The sequence below is a fragment of the Zeugodacus cucurbitae genome, chromosome 5 (genome assembly GCF_028554725.1).
Source record: "Zeugodacus cucurbitae isolate PBARC_wt_2022May chromosome 5, idZeuCucr1.2, whole genome shotgun sequence".
In the NCBI taxonomy this organism is placed as follows: domain Eukaryota; kingdom Metazoa; phylum Arthropoda; class Insecta; order Diptera; family Tephritidae; genus Zeugodacus; species Zeugodacus cucurbitae.
This window is the reverse complement of record NC_071670.1, coordinates 59,916,689-59,939,179: the sequence shown is the minus strand read 5'-3', so window position 1 is coordinate 59,939,179 and position 22,491 is coordinate 59,916,689. Positions and strand designations below refer to the sequence as shown.

At 38.2% G+C, this 22,491-nt stretch overlaps 1 protein-coding gene across 7 annotated transcripts in view; it reads left to right on the top strand.

Moving 5' to 3' along the window:
- The window catches only part of LOC105209950 (protein obstructor-E), a 159,694-nt gene extending 137,909 nt beyond the window's left edge, over positions 1-21,785 (top strand). For all 7 annotated transcript variants that reach the window (XM_054232513.1, XM_011180633.3, XM_011180632.3 and 4 more), the window contains exons 3-6: positions 1,340-1,573; positions 5,558-5,746; positions 7,332-7,585; positions 21,012-21,785. In XM_054232513.1, the coding sequence (XP_054088488.1) occupies positions 1,340-1,573; positions 5,558-5,746; positions 7,332-7,585; positions 21,012-21,077 (743 nt within the window). In that variant the 3' untranslated portion in view covers positions 21,078-21,785. The remainder of the gene's footprint in view (positions 1-1,339; positions 1,574-5,557; positions 5,747-7,331; positions 7,586-21,011) is intronic.
- The last annotated feature ends 706 nt before the right edge of the window (positions 21,786-22,491 follow it).

The following is a 22,491-nucleotide window of genomic DNA, read 5'->3' as shown; positions in this document are numbered from 1 at the left end:
ATTTTCTTGATTTTTTTTTTAAAGAATGTACTCGATCGAATGTTTCGAAGTTTTTTGGACATAATAAGGAATAATTTCAGCAATATTTGAATTGAAACAAAATATCGTTTTTTTTCAGGTACAAACATTGTCTTTTTTTTAATACCAAATTGACAATTTTCAACAAATAAAATCGATCGTGATTGTATAGCAAATATATTCAAGAATACTCTGTTTCAATTTGAAGTCGATCGCTCAATTTCTCGTTGAGTTATGATGTCAGCAATTTTGAAAAATGTCGTTTCAATAAAAACGCGTTTAAAGTTTCGACTATGGCAGCTTATACCAGCGAGCGGTCGCTCTTTAGAACGTTGCCATTCAAAAACTATTCAAGAAACAACCGCTTTCATAGGATGTTATTGAAAGTATCGAAACTATCGAATCAGCAAAAAATAAAAAAATCTATTTTTTGAAACATAATTCAGCATGCATTAAGAGTATTCGAGATTCGAAACAAAATATATTTATTTTTGAAAATTGAGTTTTTGAGTAAATTGGAAAAATTTTATAATACAAAAGCAAAAATTCTTAAACAAGTTCTTTGGAATAATTGAATATGGACTTTTATTTTCAATATGTAACAACAAATCATGGATTATTAATAATTACCTAGAACTTTATTTGAAGTAAAAGTAAATAGTTTTGTTTAACTTTGAACTAAAAAGCTAGATTTTGATTGACAGGTTCCTAATCTATTTTGTGATGAAGATTAATTAAAAAGTTAAATAATTCAGAGAAAATTTTTCGATTTTCGAATAAACTTGTATATGTATGTAACTCCTTTCCAAATGAACAAAAGTCATCCGTAAAAAAAAAAAACTCAAATACTCCAACTAAAATATTCGTGAAATTTCTGACCCAATTAGCTAACACCGCTACCTGGAGTCAACAATAGATTTCCGTGTAGTCGTTTGCGGCGGAATACAAAAGCAACAAATTTTGTGAAATTTTCGTCAAACCAAAAACAAAAAGCGAAAACACGAAAAATTTACACAAATATGCAAGCAGAATATTGACTGAGACCATGAAACTAAACTAGCGCCTGAGGTGCTTACTAACATACCCCACGAACGGTGAATATTTGACAATATGTGCCACACATATGCGAAAAAATCGGTGGCAACTTCCAGCACACCAAACAATGTAACCGAAAATTTGGATGCACACAATATATGCACAATAACAACAATAATAACCTCTTTTTTCTCTTTCACTCTCTCTCTCTTTATACACACGTGAAACAGTAACAATTATCTTAACATCTCTCTTCTTCTTCTTTTTTCTCACTGTGTTTTTGCAGCGAGTGGCGTGACTGGGCAACAGCTGAAGGGCAACCAAGAGGATCCGTGCAAGGTGAAAGGACGTGTGGTTGGCGATGAAGTCTATTGTGACCGTTATTGGGAGTGTGTTAGCAATCAGCCGGAGCTCTACGATTGTCCCAATGGACTGGTCTTTGCTGGGAAGCATCGTGGCGTTACGGAAGGCTGTGATTATCCGTGGCGCGCCAACTATTGCGAGGGCAAGCAATTAGCGAGTGAGTATATGAGGGGTGATTGGGTGGGGTAAATTGAATTTAAGTTGCATGTAGCTTTATGCCACTCCCCCAAAATGTGGCATGCACGTGTGTTGTCGTTGAAATTTTATGTTTACTGTTGACGCTGTTGCGGTTGCCACACACAAGCACACGCACACGCCCACACACACACACACCGGTGTAGTTGAGTACGGAAAAAGTCGTGCAACATATGGAGCCATTGCATTCACTTGCAACACGCGTCATTTGAGTGCCATTGTGTGGCATGCTGTTTGCCTGTTGTGCCACACACGCGCATACACGGTGTGTAGTACCGTTGCACCGGCATCTATGCTGCTTATTAAAAGTTTTTGCTGCATTGTTGGTCGTTGCACGTTATGCGTTGTTGTGCTGTGTTGTGTTGCAACATGCAACTTACCACAATTGGCTAAATGTGACAAGGCAATGCAATCGATGCGTGCCAATATCGATGGAGGCATACACCAACAAACACACACAGCTGTATATTTGTTAAGCAAACAAGAGCGCACGCACCTGTGTGTGTGCTTGTGTGGCAGCCATCGCTTGCGGTCGCTGTGCGGCTGTGTGCGTTTTTCCGGTGTGGATTCCACTTTAATGGTTTCACTGTTGCTGTTGCATGCACCTTTGCATATATTTGTATGCATGTGTGTGCTTGCCATTTAGTGGCGACTTACGGTGAGTGACGCTGTGGGACCCTGCGCATGCATTCGTTCGTGCACCGTTGTGGCACGCTTTGTGGCGTTGCGCGCGCACTCACATTGCCACAATGTATGCGCTCGTATGTTGCATGCGAAGTTTTACTCGCCAAACCGCAGCGACAATTTCGTTTGGTTTTAGTTTGCATATTCGAATTTTATTGTGGTGTAGTTGGACTAATTGCGGCGGCGGCGACTACAAAGCTACGGCAAACACGCAAGTAAAGCTCCATTTCTACTGTTATAGAGCCATCGGCTGGACTTTGTTTCATCCTTTTTTGCTTGTTTGCCTATGCTAACTGTACATTTATGCAAACACGCACACAGTTATTACAGTTACGGTTATTATTTGTACGCTCGAACATTGGTAATGCACACGGCGGCTTTGGGTAATTGAAATGTGACAGGAAATTGTGTTGGAGTTTGGGTTTAGTTTGTAGATAGTTTTTGGTGAGAATTATGAGAAGATTTGTGGTTAGGTTATGGTTGTTGAAGTTGAAGTTGATGTGTGTGGTAGGGCTCTTAAAATTTTTCGATTAACCTGAAAACCGATTATTCGAATATCCGGTTAGCACTATTCGATTAGTCGTTCTACTGCGGTTATTCGAATAGTTATACTGTCACTATTCGAATAAATGAAAATTGTTTGAAATCCAAGCAGCCTTTGATGTGTTGGTTTTTACTTGTGAAAATATCAATTGTGCGCATTTTTTCTGTGTTTCACTTTTTTAAATAAAAATGGAAATTGAATGAACTTACACTATTCGAATAGTCGACAACGAACGGTTAACCGGATAGTCGGAAATGAGCGGTTAATCGAATAGTCGATGACTGACGACTATCCGAATAGTGCAAACCGAATATTATTATTCGAATAATGCCCTATTCGGTTAATTCGGTTAGTCAATTAGTCGAATACCAAGAGCTCTAGTGTGTGGGTGGGATGGTTTCAGGTTGGAGTAACTACTCTTCTTCAGACCTAATCTCTTTTTTTAATTAGGACTTGATTTATGACAAACTGGAATATAAAACCTGTAGACGTTGGACTTTTGCTCTCGATGAGTTTTATAGAGTTCTTCCCAATATTTAAATGGAATATTTGCAGAAGCTTCTTCTAGTTATTGTCTTGACCGTTAATTTAAAATTATTTTCTAATAGCGATTGAACGAAAACCTTAGCCTAGAATCTAGAAAGCTTAATATGAATTTACTGTATAAAATATACACCTTTTGGAATGCTTATAGGTTGAGAATCCTTAGTTTTAGTTAAAGCAATTTGTATGGAATTCCGCATAACCCATGCTAAATGTTGTCAGGTTACAATACTAAAATGAGTTCCTATTCTGAAGTCCCGAAAAGCAAATAAAGCCTCCACTTAGATGGATGAGATATAATTTTAGACATGCCTTACGAAATTTAATCTCTCATGCTCTCCCTTCATTTTTCTACATGTGCATGTGGATACTTTCTATGACTTGTCTTCTTGTTCAGAATCTGTCCGGGGTCTTAGCTGCAAAGTCGTAGAGCCTCCCAAACGAGTTTAGCTTGGCGAAGAACAGACATTTGGGGGGGGGCCTAGCGCTGTCCATTGTGGTAGCAATAAAACCCCCTGTGGATCAAAGACCTTTAAGAATCAGGAAAACGCTTGGAATCCGTTACAAATTTCTTAAGACGGCTAATATCGATTCTAGCCAATTCGCTAGGATCGCCGAAAAAGGTGTTTCCACATCAGTCTGGCAAAAGCTGGACAATGAAGAAGGAAATGTTTAGATGATTCCAACTCGCCTTCCTTCATACAGCTTTGGCAAATTGCATCTGCCACGATCCCAAGTCTCACCGCATGGGTACCCATTGGACAATGTCCAGTGAGTACACCAATGATCGCGCTGAGATAGACCTTGTCCAGAGAAAACAGTTGATAGGACCGCTAACGCTCCATAGAGGGCCAAAAGGACCTCGTCACTGCACAAGTACTGGTAGTTGGTAGTTGGGGGTAGTAACGTAAAAGAGGAGCAGCCAGATTTTTTAAGGATGGACCAGAACTTTGGGGGAACAGTTGAGGGGAGTCTAGTGGAGCTTTCCGTCAAGCTTAGTTTTACTTTACCAGACCACTGCAGTTTCTTTCAAGCACAGGTGTCTGCAATTAACGTAGCGGCAGATGAACTCCTCGAAGTGCAGCCTCCTTCAGAAAGGTCAGCATCTACCCCGATATTAGAGCGGCAATTATGGTCCTGAGCTCCTGAGCGTCAAACCTTTTTACTATCAGATACTTTTGGGTCTTTGATCAGAGCGGAATCGATATGAACTGCAGGCTGGGAACGAGCCGTGGTTCCGATGTCCTCTTGCATTTTAGCGCGGTTAATTGGACCTCTCGAGATTGCGTTAAGCGTTAGTTAATAGGTTGGTCGGTTGCGAGATTCTTTTGGATCAGAGAGGAACACAAAAGATAGGCTAAACTACTTGGCTTAGCCAAACATACTCTAATCTAAAAATCCTACTTTTCTTAACTTCAAAAGAATAAAACACAAATTACAGTGCGAAATCGCCGTAGCACCTAAAAACAATCAGCTTACCACACCGATTTGCGTACTCAACTTTCAATTTGCTTACCCAATTCAAAGGTACTTTTGTTCCAAGATCTGTATAAAGGCATGCAAATACTCCAGAACTTTTCGGCTTAAGCCAAACAAACACTTGCGGGGAGATTTTTACTCCTAGCAACACGGAGCGTGTGTGCCACAAAGCGAGTGGCAAAGCGTATGTGTACAGCAAACACAACAACAACAAGCGTAAATATGCCGAGAATACTGAAAATACCGAGAATAACAACAGAAGCCAATTTATGACTGTCGAACACCTCACCAAGACACCGAATATTAAATCTAACATTGCTATGTGAAAAGCTGTGAAGGCGGTAAGAGGGAAGCGGGTATAGGTGGAGCAAGCAACAATTTAAATGGATTGCATGGCTGCGCCGGCACAGCGGTTCAGAGTCTCGCATTACCTACAGCCAATTCATTAACGAGAGCCGAGAAGAAGCTTAGTCGGTGACATGCTGGCAATCCGGCAAGCAGCTGAGCTGGCAGAGTGTTGCCGTAACATTCAATATAGAGTACGTCTTGTTTGGCTTTATGCTCGGCTTGTGTGCGGCGGTTTCATAAACGTCACGATTTACTCGCACTTTATTGCTTACAAGCAAACACGAACACACTTTCATATCTTCAATTCTATTTTTTTCTGATTCAACTTGCTTTGCTTTGTACTTTCAGATGGTCCCCTATCGACCGACCATTGCGACTGGTTGTATGGCATCTTCGGCCATGAGACATCCTGCACACGCTATTGGACCTGCTGGAATGGCACCGCAACGGAGCAGCTTTGCATCGGCGGTCTGTTGTACAATGAGAATGCCCACAGCTGCGATTGGCCGGAAAATGTCGATGGTTGTCAGAAGCATCGTAAGTGTGACTCCATATATCTAACTATATATAAGGATATGTGTCTGTATTGAAGTCCGGTGTAAGTTCTGGTTGTAGCATGGCAGTAGACTAGCACTTACATATGTATGTCTGTTAGGTGAGATTCGCTGGCGTTCCAGTGCGCTTTGACGCTTGTGCGCTCAAAAGCTTGTTAAGTTTCTGCAATTAGCTGCAGTTTGTTCTTGCTGTTGTTGTGTTGCAATCGGTGCATTCAATTCTGTTGAAAAGCATTTTCAACGCTTCTGGCGTATCTTGTTAAAGTTCCTTGGCAATAACAACAACAAGCAGTTAATTAAATGGTTCTTAGGGGAGTTATGTTTGTCTATAGCATTTCCTTTAGTTACCTTGATGTTGATTTTTGAAAATTGAAATTTCAATTGCGAAGGTGCCAAATGTGCCTTCTAGCATTATTTATGATAATTTGAAATTGTAACTGGACTATATAAGCCGTATAGGGTTTCACTGATATATTTATGTATAACGTGTATATGAGTCCTCTAGCCAATTACAGGAGTAATATTTAGAGATCTCGTACATCTTGAGTATTCACTAAGACTTTTTTTTACGAATTTGAAGTAAGATTTGGTTTCAAAATATCTAAAAAGTTGACCGGATCGCTCTCTAAGAGACTTAAATATCTCAAAAATCACTGGACCTATCAGCAAACTTTAGTCATTGGCTCTCCCTAATTAATAGAAAAATTAATTGAGCAAAATTTTCTATTAACCAGATCCACTTTCTATATAACGGTATTTTCCTGAACTGGTAAAAGTTCAATAACTGCTTGAGGAATGCGGTTCGAATCATAAAATTAGTTAGCAAGGTCTCAGTCTTATAGATGATCCAGTTCCCAAATGGTATCGCTCACTTTTATTTGAAAAGTAACCACCCGACAAATTTCAATCCAATTGTGTTCATAATATTCTCGGAACAACCCTTTTAATAGAATCTACAAGTGGACAACCACGCCGACTATCTCCAGAGCACAATTTTGAAATTTATAAGAGTCTTTTACTTGCCAATAGAACCAAACCTTGGCAGATGAATCGAAATATAACTCAGCACAAAAGGTTTTCTTGATCCTGGACACTTTTTTTTCCAAAAAAATTGACGATATCGTCCAATTGTTACTCTAAGACTCCATGTACCGGATTTGAAGGTCCCATTCATGTACTTAGTATAGTATGAAATATATTACAATTGGATAACAAAGGTCTGTCGTTTCGATATATCGTCCAGAAAAATATTATTGTTGAGAAAGTTAAATCCGGATTTTAAACTTGATACCTATATGAATTAACTTTATCCATACCTTCCTGGAGACCCCATACTCTTTTGTAAAAGTAAAAAAATACACCTTTATTTCAGGCGAAATCTTTAATTTTCCTTTGCTCCGAACATATCTTCCAACACAGGAGCCCCTCATTATTTTCATTCCATATATGTAGGTCTTTAAATGACCTCAAATTTATTAATAGATCCATAATTCTTATTTATCACCATTAACATGTTCCACTATGGCTAATGCTTACCTTTATTTTTGTTTACCCACCTATCCCCACAGCTCTTTGCAATGATGATGCCAACGGCAATGTCCCATTGGGTAAATCGTGCAACCGTTATTGGCAATGTCAGGGCGGTTATCCACGCTTGCAACGTTGTCCCGCTATGTTGGTATTCGATCGGCATTCGTTGCGCTGCGTTGTACCCCCGACGGAGGAGTGTGATATACCAACAACGCCAACGCCACTCGACGGCGAGGGAGAGAACAACAATGTCGGCGGCGGTCAGCTGTCCAAGGACGAACAGGAGCGAAAGGTAAGCTTTTGCTGTGATTTATGTTTGCTTATATATTCACACACACACACACACACACATCTATTTAAGGAAATGTTTATGTTAGTTCACCGGTAATAGTTAGACCACAGCGCTTACCTCCATCAAGCGGTTGCCGCATATATGAAAGGGTAAACAGTGTTTGTTGTTATTGTAATTTTGTTTGTTTGCCCGTTTAGTGTGTGTGTGTGTGTGTGTGTGTGTTGGTGGCTGTTTACAGCAAATTTCATGTGAATGCATTAGCATATTTTGGTTGCAACCGATGTTGATTAATTGCGCCAGCTGGTGGTTGACTTCGGCCAGTTCAGTGTTCAGTTCAGCGCTCTGACGTCATTGTCATCGCCAACTGACAGTTCAATATTGGTTATGGCTTATTTGATAGCAAAATCAAGTGCTTACCTGTGAGTCTCTCTGTGTGCATTTGTGTGTGTGGGTGTGTAAACATTTGCCGAGTTATGTTCGTTGTGGTTGCAAACGCGTGATTTTCGCTGATGGACAAATTAATGGCCTTGTTTGTCAATCTAGTCATGCAAATTTGTGGGGAACTGCAAATCTAATGGGGATATTTTAAGTGCTGGATGGAGTTGTGGTGTATTATTGAAGCACTATTTTAAAATCACATTGCTGGAACTCCTCCTGAAAGTTGACAATAATATTAGGTTGCCAAATAATTCCATTCCGCTCTTTTTGCTCTTTATTCAACGCAGAAGACCCCTCCTTATTTGCGAAGAACGGGCGTTCGCCATGGTCAGGAACAGGTGGTAATCACTTGGCGCTATATCCGGGCAATACGGTGGATGCGATAAAACCTCACATCCGAGCTCCCGTAGCTTCTGACGAGTCATCAACGAATTGTGTTGTCTGGCGTTGACCCTTCCTGTTGGCCAATTCTGGACGCTCCTGGTCGATCGCCTGCTTCAAGCGGTCCGCAGTAGATGGTATAATTAAGCGTTTGGCCATATGGGAGCAGTTCATAGTGATTGATTCCCTTCCAATCCCACCAAACACACAGCAAAACCTTCCTGGCCGTTAATCCCGGCCTGGCCACTGTTTGGGACGATTCCCCGGCCTTCGACCACAACCGTTTTCGCTTGATATTGTCATATGTGATCTATTTTTCATCGCCAGTCACCATCCGCTTCAAAAATGGGTTGAGTTCGTTCCGTTTCAGCAGCATATCGCAGGCGTTGATTCGGTCCAGAAGGTCTTTTGAGTCAAATCATGTGGCAACCAAACATCAAGCTTTTTGGTGTATCCAGCTTTCTGCAGATGGTTTAAAAAGGTTTGGTGACTAACTACCATCTCCTGGGCGATGTCACGAGGTGCCACATGCCGGACTAAGTCGATGTTTTCTATAATTTGATCGGTATTCGTCGTCGCAGGACTTCCACCGGCCATGGTGTCGTTTTCACTCGCTCTGATTCGTCGAAACCTTTCCACCGAGGTAATAGAGTACCATCCCCAAAACACCATTAATCTCACGGAATGTTTCATTGAGGCCTTTGGTTGGACCTTGGAGTCTTATTTTTTTCACTCTCTATTTTAAGATTGTTTGAGAAATTGGGTATAGAAGTCCCACTAGTAGTCAAAATCTTTCTTGGAGCCAATACCAGTTCTTAAGACCGATATATAGTCATTATATTTCTAAGATTATTATCGGGCTTAATTCTCCTTATCATACTCTCTGATTCTCTTTAGCATGCCGCTGGGAGTATTAAAGTAGTTCATTTATTTGTACAATATGTAAAAGGGACCGTATTTTTCCAGAAGTGAAATGTTGATAAAATCAATGATTTCATGAATAAATAGTTTAAGCGGGTCACTTCATAATCCATCCTAAATGATAAGCAGTCTAGAGGTTAACAAAGCCTGCCCTCCTTTTTGCAAGTCTTACTCTCTCATCTAAAATTTGTATTTCTTTATTGAAAAATATAAGAAAGATGTCTTAAAGGATAACAATAAGAACTTAGTCATATTGGTATTGTTGTTGCCGTAGCAACCGTTGCAAGTCTGAGATCGTTTAGTTAACGGAGACTTGGCTGTCTTTGGCACTATGTAAGATTCGATTGGCTTAGCTGTTATCCATCCATTGGATCATTTTGCCAAAAAATTCACTCCCTGTCGTTTCTTCAGAGTTTTCGATGATGATACCTCTCCAATATATAAAAGCTTTTGGTCGCATGCCTTCCCGCAATTACTACTATTTTAGTTAAATAGTCGCAAAACAAACTTAAAATTACATCACTAACTCAGATAAATACCAGACCAAGCAATGCGCCAACAACAAGTGGGTGGTCTTACATACAGTCACATAAAATCATGTTGCTCACCACCAAAACCAGTCAACCGCTTGCCAGTGCTGGCGCAGCAGGTTGTCAGCTCTTTGACGACAACAACAACAAAAGCAACATTAGCCGTTGCAGTCCAACGCTTCACTGGCTGCGACAGCGATTACTGCTAATATCGACATTGCAACATTTGTTATTGATGACAAGCGACTTAAGAATGACTGGGGGCATTCAGCGTACAACATGCAACGTGCAACGTGAGTCATGCATGCATGCCGTCTGCATTGTGGCGCGCAACATATTTCCTGGCAGCGATAGCGGCAGGCGGCGGCAAAAGTGAACGCTGAAAGGTTGAAATGCTTAGACGCTTTGGCTTACATGCTGTGCAACAATTGGTATTGCCTTGCCAGGGCGTTAATATGGCTAAGGTACTGTGTGAAGGGTTGTGTGAATACTTTCATATGAATAGGTGAGTGTATTTGTGCCTACGCTTTCGTGCGCTGTCGTTTTAATCGACGTTTAATCATGTCAAATGCTGAAGACAGCTTCAGAGGTGAGTAGGAGTTCAAGAAGCTCGAACAAATGATTGTGATGGGGAGTGAAAGAGAATGAAGCACACTTCAGGAAATAACTTCGGTATTGATCCACGTATCAAGTGCCTTATTTAAGTTTGCATTTACAACTAGTAATTATTTGATCACTAACGAGCTGGTCCTAAAAAATTCAAAGCATTCTTTTAGGCGAATAACATTTTCGTTCATATTCTTAAAGAAGTTATAATTCTCAAATGGTTTATAAAATAGTTTTTTGACGCTTTGACGCTTTGACTTCTTTCATTACAACTCCCTTCCTGTCTTCAAGTATTCAAGTTCTTGATTCCTACATATTTTCCTTCTATTAATTGTTTGTAAGATCCCAAAACTAATATTCAAGCATTCCTTAGTTCAGAACATATCTCACACGAATGAAATTGTAGTCATGTTTAAGGAAAGGAATGAGAGAAGGTTTAAGAAACCTGAACAACTAACACCAGCAAATTGGTATGATGATTCAAAAGATATCGGGGAGTCAAGTTGACTCTTGACAAGCATGGATAGAAATTGAGAGGGTGAAGATCATTAAAATATTTTAATACAATTCTTTCGATACTTTTCAGATCTAACCTCATAATTTAGACCCTCAATAATATATATAGTATTCTTCATGATTAGTCGTTATCAACGAGTAAGTTGTCGGCCCAACGTCACATAGACTGATTTTTCCTACAGTCCAGGATAGTATGTTAATCTTGTTTATGATGATTGTAGTAATCTCCAAACCTCACTAAGTCACCTTTATACACATCCTGCCAGCTATATTGTTGCATAAATAATGGCTAAGCTGCATATTCCAGCATGCCTACAGCACAAAGCCGTTTAAGCGACGCAGCTTATAAAAAAAGTTGTTCCACGCGTCAGTGAAATTTTCCACTCATTGCGCGTTGCACAGCACATCACATCATCCTTCGGCTTGCAACGCAACGGTTGCCACTGATGATTGCGGCGTCTCACATGATGACTTTAGCGCTGATAAAGAAGATGTTTAAGGCGACGACTGCGTTCAACATAACAACGAAGACATCGCTGTTACTGGCTGCTGGGGCTGGCATGCAGTTGGCTTTTTATTGCCAGCAGCTGTCGAGCTCGCGTCGTTGCGGTTGCCTTCAGTCACTGCGTGGATATGAAGAGAAATTCAATTTAGTAGGAACGAGATGGCAGCGCGGTATTGAGAATTCGAAGAAACGCGTCGCGACGAAGCGCCTTAATGACGGGCGGTATGCTGCAGCTGAGGTGGCACAAGGGTAATAGGATTTCAATTGTACTAATGGCAAGCGGAAGCATAGGTGCTGTTTGGCTTAGAAGCCAGCAAATCTGTGTGTGTATGAATGTAAGCTCATCTAGGTATGATTGCTTGATGTTGATGATGACTTTGTGGCAGCAGCAACTCCGCGATATTATCACAGCGGGCTAGAAAGGCAATAATTTCACAGTGAGACGCCTGCTTAATCTGCTGCTAACTCTCACTTCCTTCAGCGCCACATCTTGATGGCAACGCACTGTTCTCGTTGACTGCGGCTGTTGCGTTGCTCTGGCTGTAAGTAATAGCCGCAAGGCAGCACCGTTGTCGTCTGAATTGGTTATTATGCCATTACTTGTCGAACGCAACTGGAGTCGTTCGTAGCTTTCATTTCCAACCTTTGATGTTGTTAAGAAGAAGAGAAAAAAAAGATTTCACAAATCTCATAATGCTCTATTTGTAGCTGAAATTATTTGTAACTCCTTTCAGTGTTTCCTCCTTTATGAAAAGCAATCGTATTTTCTGTGTAAACATATTTCCTGCTTTCATCATTTATCTCCCACATCGAAGATTATCTCGACATGTGTTCATCATTAGTGATATTTTGAGTCGTTAGAAGCCTGCGTACACTCTTATGTCTTAAGACCACGCATACCCTTGTGTTTCAGAAGGGGTGTCTACATATGTTTAAAGCGTTATCACATTCATATTTATATCCTTTCGGCTTTACTGCTACGCAATGTCAAGTACTGTTGTTATTTGGCTCTTGTTTCATTTCTGCGCTTCCCCACTCATCTTCCTCTCTTCCTATTTTAATACTTCTATAGATTGTTGTCAAAACGAATAGTGAAGTGGGATTTCTGGCAACTACAATGAGCTATAATTCGTTGAAATATTGGCGAGTTGGTATCATATAGATATCAGCTTTCGTAGTTCAATTAAAATTTGTTGGTGAAAAATGTCGAGGACAGACCTTTGGGTAAAGAAAATATATGAACGTAAGACCAAAAAGGGCTTCGTTGTCACCTTGCTTCTCGTACGTGGACCCTTAGACATTTTTCTGCTCCACTAAGAGGAAGAGATATAAGACTATGAGACCATACAAAATCGACGAAGAAATCTTTGGTTTTCAGTTTTGGTATGCCAGCCAAAGTTTGGTTTCGTATCTAATAAATTATTTAAAAACTGATAAGTTTTCATTGTTAAATCTCAATTTAATATGTTTTTAGTATTTTGTAGCTCAAGAGCTTTCATCGTGTAAGCTCTCGAACTTCTGCGCCTGAAGAGCTTTCATTATTAGAGCTCCATTTGATATGCTTTTGAATATTAGAAAGCTCAAGAGCTTTAATTGTAATAGCTTTTTGCTCTCGAACTTCTTTAACTGCAGAGATTTCATTATTAAAGCTCCATTTAATATGTTTTCGAAAAAATTTCAGCGCAAAAGCTTTCATTGTAAAAGCTTTATGCTTTAAAATTTCTTGAAACTGAAAAGCTTTGGTTATGTTATTAAAGCTCCAGTTTAAATATTTTCAAATATTTTTTGCCTCAAGAATTTTCTTTATTGAAGCTTCATACCTACAACTCTTTGAAAGCTGAAGAGCTTTCATTATAAGTGCTCCATTTAATATGCTTTCGAATATTAGGTAACTCAAGAGCTTTCATTGTAAAAGCTTTTTGCTCTCGAACTTCTTCAACTGAAGAAGCTTTCATTATTAAAACTCTAGTTAATATGCTTTGGAATATTTTTCAGCTCAAGAGCCTTTACTACGAAAGCTTAGTACTCCTTGAAATATGAAGACCTTTCATTACCAAAGCTATATTTAATATGTGTGTCATGCACTCGAACTCTTTCAAGTATTTATTGAATAAAAGAAAATTATTTCTGTGCAAAAAGCTTGCAGTTAACCTTGAACTATCTTGTCCAATGCAATAGTAAAAAGTAATTAAAAGCAGAAAAATATACGAAACATAGCAAACAAGCAAAAAAATCATGTCAAGCAATCTACCTGGAGTTGCCTACATCGAACTCAAATCGCATATACTCAAAGTAATGAATTTTCCTACTGTCAGAGCAGACAAGCGTAAAAACTTGTAGCGATTACTTTTCAAAGAATTGCTACGAAGCAAAAGCGACATTTCAAGCACACGCACACACACACACACATACTATCAGCTACACGGTTCTAAATATGTTTATGGGAGGAAGCATGTACTTTATACATCTTTTATTTTGCTAAGTGGTTTGGGATATGCCAGCGGTACTAACTGAACTTACAACATAACGATCGAGATTTTTCTCGCTCATCTCCCGCCCCACGCTACCCTCAATTGAAATGTCGGGAAAATATGTCAGCATGGAATTTCTGCACATTTGCCGCTGATTTGGCGCGTATTGAACGAATCAATGACGGCATGAATGCGATGAGCGCTTCAATACGCCGGAGAGCCGGAGATGTGGAATTTGTGAGAAAATATAGATAAATAAAAATTTGTGTATGTATGTGTGTGTGTGCACATTATTGTATCGAGCATTGCATTGCTGCATTGATTTCCAGAAATGCAATGATATTTACAAATATTTTATATTCAATAAATTGAATGCCTTTGGGTGCTGGCAGCAGCATCCGTTTTCACTTCAGCAGGGATGAGCGTGTATGTGTGGTGGGTATAAAAAGCGGTGTATGCGTGTGTATGTATTGGTGCATGCAGTCTGTCAGTTTGACAGCGGCAGGATGTGGCAATTCTTGCATTCGATGGTTGGGGCCAAAATGCTTACCGAAAGCTTTGTGTGCCAACTTTTTGCTAGTTTTTCAGTTAGACGAGTCTTTTGATGAAACTCTTGAACTCTTTTAGTCAATAGAGCTTCTGAAAAAATGAACAGTGTAAATAGTATGGTAGTAGAAGGAGCACTTGTTGAGGACCGCTTTTTGCTTAGAAGCCAGTAGACATTGAGAAAGTTGTTAGTATATGTATTTCTGAAAAGGCAAAAAATTTATCAAAAATTTACGACAAAAAAAAGTATTTTTTAAGTTAAAAAGCTCTTGGAAAGCTTTGAGCTTTTTAAGGATTTAATGCGCCACTAAAAAAGCTTCGGATTGTATTTCTGAAAAGAAAAAATATTTCTCAAAACGCTGAGAACTTAATAGCGTATTTAAGAAATGAAAAAGTCTTAAAAAGCTTCGAGCTACTAAAAAGCTTTGAGTTCTAAAAAAGCTTCGGAGTATGTTTCTGAAAATGTAAAACATTTCTCTACCAGCGACGGTACTTATTTCTGAATTGAGAAAAAACTCACAAAAAGCTTTAAAAAAGCTTTCGAAAAGTGTCTACTCATTGTAATTGGCATTAGTCTATTTTAAGAAAAAATATATACATTTTTTTCGCAGTGTAGACACAGTCTTAGACCTGTCTGTCAATAAAAAAACTTTTTATTTTTGTTGTTATCGCATTGCTATATCATCCCTACGTACAGTTATTCGACACGATGATCTGCCAGCATTTGAATGTTGCAAAGAACTCCATAGTAATGCAATACAAATACATATAATAATAATAATAACAACAACTAAATAACTGGCATTCGCTTTGTTCGTTGACAGCGAGCGGCAAAAATTTCTCAAAAGAGAAAATTTTCAATTTCCGCCTCAAAGCAACGCTTATCACCGATTCTAGTTCAATTTTCCACTATGCAACAATGGAAATAATGGAAAGCAGCCGCTCGGCTGAGACGGAAGTGAGTGAAATGAATGTCGCAGGAGAAAAGAAAGTGCAAAATATTCATTTTAGTTACCGGAAGCGCTGAAAAAAATTAAGATGTTTTAGTGTTGTCAATGGGGATTTGGGTCTGGGAAATAGTTGAGCGTAAAGAAATGAGAAAGTGTCAGTTTTGTGCTTTTGAGGATTTTTATATTTTGTTGGCTTATACTATTAAGTGCATTTCGCTATCAATGGGATCTTTCAACCAAATAGGAGCTAAGCTCAATAAAATCTATTTACATGTTTCTTTTAGTTATTGCTGTAAAATACGTATGTATAGTTTATGTCGTAACAAAGAAGACGCCAGTGGAAAAAATACTTGACTACCTTCTTTTCTGCTTTAGCTTTACTTCAGGAGAACGGAACATTCTTCCACATATTGTTCATCGCAGAAGAAGATAATGCAAATCTCATGTCATTAGGAATTGGCAGCTTCAATACTTAATAGAGAGAATATATGTACAGTAAACTGGTTAGGTTTGTTGTTGGGGAAAAGGAAAACCATTGACACTTTCCCACTCTAAAAAATAACTTTCCTGGTAGTGACTCTTCAATAAGTGCTCTGAAAATTGTGAGTCTATTTTTGTCTAGAAAAATATGTATGCAAACTCAGTTTGTGCCTGGAAGAATACTGCTATCTAAAAACTAGAAAAATATACTAGTCTTTCACTGAAGACGATTCTGTTTAAAACTCCTTCAGATTGATAAAGAGCAAGAAATCGGCTTAAAATTTATCAGAATTAGATGTTTTTGGCTAAGAGTCCAATGTAATACTTAACTGGCCGACGGAACCGGTTATTTAATTCGAGAAAGATTTTAGAACAATTCGAGACGAATACATTCCCAGGAACATATTTGAACTTTTATAAATATTTGACACTCAATTCCGTTCCTTGGTCAATTCAGCTTAACATTGGTGACGGAATAACTAGCTAGATGTCACTCTCGTCGTGATCTTTATAACTCCTCTATTTATTGTCCGATTAATTTAAATTGTGGCATGAAGGCTTGAAGAATTTACAGTTTTACGAAGTGCTTATTGGAGGAGTAATGAAAGGAAAAGTGATTCGATCGCACGAATGAAAGGAACTTGATCCATTTGAAGATCGATATGATGATATTTCTCATTTCAAATTTCGTTAAAGTTTTTGGAACAGTTGAAGGAATGACTATTTGATATTTAGCAGGGATATATTTCCTAAAGCTTTTTCTTTAAGCTATACATTCCTCCAATAGTAACATAATTCCTGTCGATTCAAACCTATAGAATTAACAAGTCATTTTGGGATAACCCCTATTCTTAAAATTTAAAAGTAATAAAAATATTTAGAAATCTTTCTGCTATTGAGTTTCAAAATAAACTACGACTTCATTGATGGAAATCGAAATTGAAAACCTGTGGAATTCTGTGAGTGAAATGCACTATGGCAGCCAGGGGATGGTGAAATACTCAGATCGCACGTTGCATTCCATCGTGCTAGTTGAGAGAGTGGAGAGGGGAAAGTAAAAATAAAATTTATTTATTGTTATTGCTAACGGAAATTAATATTTGAAAAAGCTTCGAAATTCCACAAATAAAACGTTATTGTATTGCACTTGTATTGTATTGCAAAACGGTTTGTGGTATTGACAAGCCGATAGCATAAAAATATAAAAAAAGATTTACATTTATTTTTGAAAAATTTTATTTATTTTTGTTGACATTTTCTCCAGAGAGTATAAGGTATATGAGTACATTTGTCACATGCGATTTTGGCAAAAGCAAATATTTGGAAATAGTATAAAATATAAAATTCTGCTCAGCACTTGCAGCACTCAATGTCAGTTGTTAGTTATCGAGTTATTTGCCTGCATTAAGTCACCTGTTACACACAACAAAGGACCTCACACACATATGTGCGCATAGTAAGTGCTCGCATGCATTTATTTATTTATTTTATTCATCTACTACAAGTATCTAAGCACAACAACACCAGGGACACAGTATCTCTCTTCCACAAAAAAACCACCGACCTGTCATGCCGGTGCTGCTCGTACATTTCACTTTGCATTTTATTTTGCATTTCAACACTTTCGGCGTTATTCTTTATGCGTGTGTTGTTGTTGTTGGCATTTTATTATAATTTACTTTGCATTGTGTGCTGAATGCCATTTCCATTCCCGCATTTTGCCACATTCAATATTTGCCACGGCATTCGTGTGCAGTTTGCGATCAACTGTGCTATGTTGCACTGTGCGGTGCTATGCCATGCCATGTTGCTTGGTGGAACTCCGCTTAGCGTTGACTGTTGGCAGAATTTTGGCGCAAATGTTGAGTACTTGTCTAATATTTTATTGACATTTTGACATAATTCATGCTGTGTTGCAATAATATTAATACAAATATTTCTTCAAATTCATACTTTCTAGCGAAATTTGATTGTGGACTAATGTTTGAGTCGGAACATCAATTTTCGACATACAATTTGTTTAACCAATGAGCTTTTGTGGTTTTTGATTTGTAATCAGCTTTTGGGGTGGTATAATTTTTGAGCGTGGATTCTTGGATTTTTTTAGTTGGCATTTGTTCTTTCATTTGGGAGGACCTTGGTACTCGTTTACATCCAAAGACATTTGTCTTTTTCCAACCAACTTCTGCTACTGACATCCAGTGAAGGATGAGTTCATCATGGGCTACTCAGTGTGAAGAGCTCAGTGAATCTCTACCGGCTCAACTTGGACCAAAAGAAGAAGTAACTACATATCGATAGTTGGTACCTGATCAGTGCTTGCCAAATCGTGAGGCTCAACCGTCTAATAGTATACTTCAAGAGGAACGCGGTGCTTCAAACTGTTCTCCAACCATTGTTAGTACAACTGAAGAGCCTGTCTTACCAAGTTTTAATCATGAAGGTACTGAGCGAGCTCAAGGCTGGCATCGTCGCCATGATATTGTAATGGATAATCGCTTCCAAAGGGAAGGTTGCCCGTCGGATCTGTACATCTACTTTTCCATTAATGGCAGTTCTTTTTTGGTTGAAATATGCCGCAATGGTCCAAAAGCGGTTGGGAACTAAAGTTGATGAATGGCTCCCGATAATATGCCCATCTACTTATGTTTTGACCAATCCGTAAAGAGCTCTCATAAAAAGGGTCAGAGGTCCTTGCCTTTCAGAGGTACCTTTGTACTCAAATCTCCCTCAAAGGTAGAAAAGGTCATCAGATCTAGGCCCGGTGATCCAAGTAATCCGTAATGAAAATTCGAGAGAATCCGAAGAGTTTAGCTGTTGAACGTTCTGTTGTTTTGGTTATAGTTTTCAACTTCGACATGGCTGCAATCGAATTGCTTTGACGAATCTTAATATACTTATTTTTATTGGAGTATATTATACACAGCAGGATTCGGCCTCAGAATAGAAAGTCTAATGTGAACTATATTCGATACAGCAGATATTGACCCAAGCACTCTTATTGAGAAAAAATATGTTTCAAAAGAGGAGCAAGTCTGTGGTTAATAGTTCACGGACGACCTACAATAGTCAGCTCTATAAAATTAATGAAAATTAGAAGATACTAATGTGAGCACCGTAAGGCTTCCCGAACCTTTGAGATCTTTAGCATCAACTCACATCGGCTTATTAGATAATTCGCCTAAAAATACAACTAAATTACAACAAGAAAAACATTTGGTTTATTTTATAAACCGGTTTAGCTAATTTTCGGAAATGATTACTATCCAAAAGGTTCACAATTAGCATTTTTAACAGCTGCCTTCCTTCATGTCTTTCCCTACACCATGAATACTAATTAACATACAAATTACATTAATTAACACCAATTAATTAACGAAAACAGCATAATATGCGAGTTACAACAAAATAACTGTAATAAAGCGCAGGACAGCAAACAACGTAAATGAAGAAAACCAAGCAAACAAGCAAAAGAAAATGGATGAGGAGAGAGAAATGGAAAAAACCAGAGCAACCAGAACATGTTTTAATTAAACAATTAAAACGAATGATGGTCACCATTTTCGCCACTTTAAGAGCGGAACAAAGGAAGCAGCGGTAGAGTCTGAGCGGAAAAAATGAGTGAATGTGGCTTGATTTGACTGCGGCAGCGGTCGTGTTTATTAGATTCTGCTTTCAGTTTTTTGCTGCTTGGCTGACTACAAAGCATTCTTTTTCGTAAAGCTTTGGTGGTTTTTATGATACTTAGTAGATTACACTGTGAGAAATGGTGGATTAATGGTGTGTTTTTTGGCGTTTTTTCTTCGTGGTTCGTCGTGTATAATAAAATGAGTTATCGCTCCAGTAGTTATTCCTCGCTAGATCGGAATTATAAAACCTTCTCAGGAATACTCAAATTGAAAGAATATATATTTTTGAAGACTCGTTTGTTTTGAAAATATCAGTCTGGATAACTTTCAAACTCAATTAGGTCCTCGTGTAGAAGAGAATATTCTTACGGTTAGTCTCGTCTAGTTTACTAGGCCTAGTTCGTCGCTGGAAGCCCTTGAGTGCAATATTATTGACGCTTTTCCCCAAATTTTGTATTTCCCTTAGTGTTCTTTTGTTGATGAATCTAAGAGATATGTCAGTCTTTGAACTGGGAATTCAATATTAAGATTTTCATAGATGACCAATTAATTTTTTTTATGCTGTGTTGGACTATATACATCTTGGACGTCGGTTTGTAAAATTTATATTACTTTTGTCTCATCCACTCGATCTTTTGGCTTGAACTAGCTGATATCTGACAGATTTGTATTGGATAGTGGAGAGAGTACTAAATAGTTGTTTTTAGACGCGATTTGTGAGAACCCCATTGTTGACTCCAAATTTTTCATAGGAACCTGTTCTTCTGGTGGTATCTCTCATTTGTTGTTTGGGGTTTTTGACTTATAGTAGATAAAGACTTATAGTATATAAAGAAAAATATGGGGAAACCTTTTTAGGACCTTCTTTTTGGAAAGTTCTTTTCTTTTTCTGTGCTTCTGATATTGATATCTCAATTACAGAACCCTTTTTATTATTTTTTAATGTTTAGATCTCAGTGAATTGGGGGTGTCGAATCTTTTTTAGAAAAAATTCTTTCAAGTTTTTTGTTTATTTTCCATTTACCGTTGTTGTTTAGTGTACCGTCGCTTGGTATTTCTCATTTTCTGCGCAGATTTTTTTTTGACGCACCATTTTTTGTGGCATCTCCGCTAACATTGTTAAACCGTAATTGCTACAAACACTTTCTTGCCATTGTATCATTATTACTTTGTGCCGCATTCGGCTTCGGTCTTTTTGCGTTCGGACAGCTTGGCTTGGCTAACGAAATATTTTTTTAATTTGTATCCTTTTACCTGCATTCATTATAACATTGTTGTTGGCTGTTGGTCCGAGCAGGACGCCACCTTTATTATATTACATGCTTGTCTCAATTTATAACACTTTTTGCTCATTTGTGTTTTTCTTGTTTCGTTCTTTTTACATGTTTTCTTTCATTTGACGACGTTCAATGGGACACTATTCGCCTTCCGCACGGACACTTGACGCCTGCAGCTGGCCAACGAAGGTGTGCCGCCATTGCCCTTACAGGGCAAGAACTTTCAACGTGCTAGAAATTAGAAATTCCAATCAAAATGCAATGAGAGAAGAGGAGTAGAGGAGAGTGCCGCGCGGGAGAGAGGTGAGAAGGTGAGGTGTGAAGTGCGAATAAGCGGCAGTAATATGAGAAGTTAAGAGATCAGCGAGTTGCGTGGTGCTATGACAACGTGGTGTGGACGATAAGGAACAACATAACAGTGGTTTCAAATTAAAATGCAACGAAAGTAAATATGCAGCCAAGATGTTCGTGCTGCAATAACAATAACATTGAAAAAGAAATAAATAATAAAATGGAAAATATCAAAACGCAAGAATCATAATGACAGCGATGAGGACAGAGAGAGGGCGAGATGGAGAGAGTGAGGAAGGGAGGAAGAGTGAAGATGCAGCAAGCTAGATATCAACAGTAATGCGAGTGGTGTGAAGATACCATCTAACAAAATTTTGTGACACAGTTCAGACATATTGGGTTAACGGTGTTGAGCGGCAGAGTCAAAATGGCGTGCTCAAGTGACGCTACAATTAGTTTTGAACACCTCAGCGCGCTTGAGACATATTCAGCAGAGCGTGTAAATTCGAGTGGCTACTAAAATAACAACAAGAAGCAGCAGCAAGGATAAGCTTACAAACTAACGGTATTAGCGTCATATTTGTCAAAAAATACAACATTGTCCAAATTATCATATCCTCTGACAGCTTGTACAGCAGCGAGCGGAAATTTACATTCAGCTTATCCTCTCTTCACCGACATTTTACCACTTTGACTTGGGCTAGCGTAACATCATTAGCAGTAGATCATGATCCGTGTAAATTTTCTGCTACAGTGAATATTAAAGATTTTATTGTCAAGTCAAAAAAGAACCTAACTGTAAAGTATTTATACTAATTGGTTAAACTTGTGTCACTTTTTGGCTAAATACATTTAAATTAGTATTTAGACCCTTTCTATCTATAACAACATCAAAAATATAACAACATCCATTTGCTGCTACTCTTCTTACTCTCCCGTTTACAGTTATGCAAGTCACAATATATGTTTTAAAAAATTATGTAATCATTTTTATGTTTTTAAATAATTTAATTAGAATTGGTTGGTTTCAAAAAATATAATCATATTTAAAAGAAAATGTATCATAAGTATATGTAATTAATTTAAAAAATGTATATTTTTGTAAATTATCGAGATGATAAAGCGTTTTCAATAAATATTTTATAAAAAACTACGTTCGTTTCACATTATTGTTGTGGTAGAGTATTGTTTGTTTTTAAGAACCCCTGAACTGACAATTTTTTTTATAATTTTACTTAGAAAATATTACTTCAAACTCATATTGGTTGGCTAATATCTCCCTTCCGCTGTTTTGCTCTTTATTCAATGCTTTATAAAAAGAGTTACAGTGATCGGACTTAGATCGGATCAAATATGCGCCGTTGC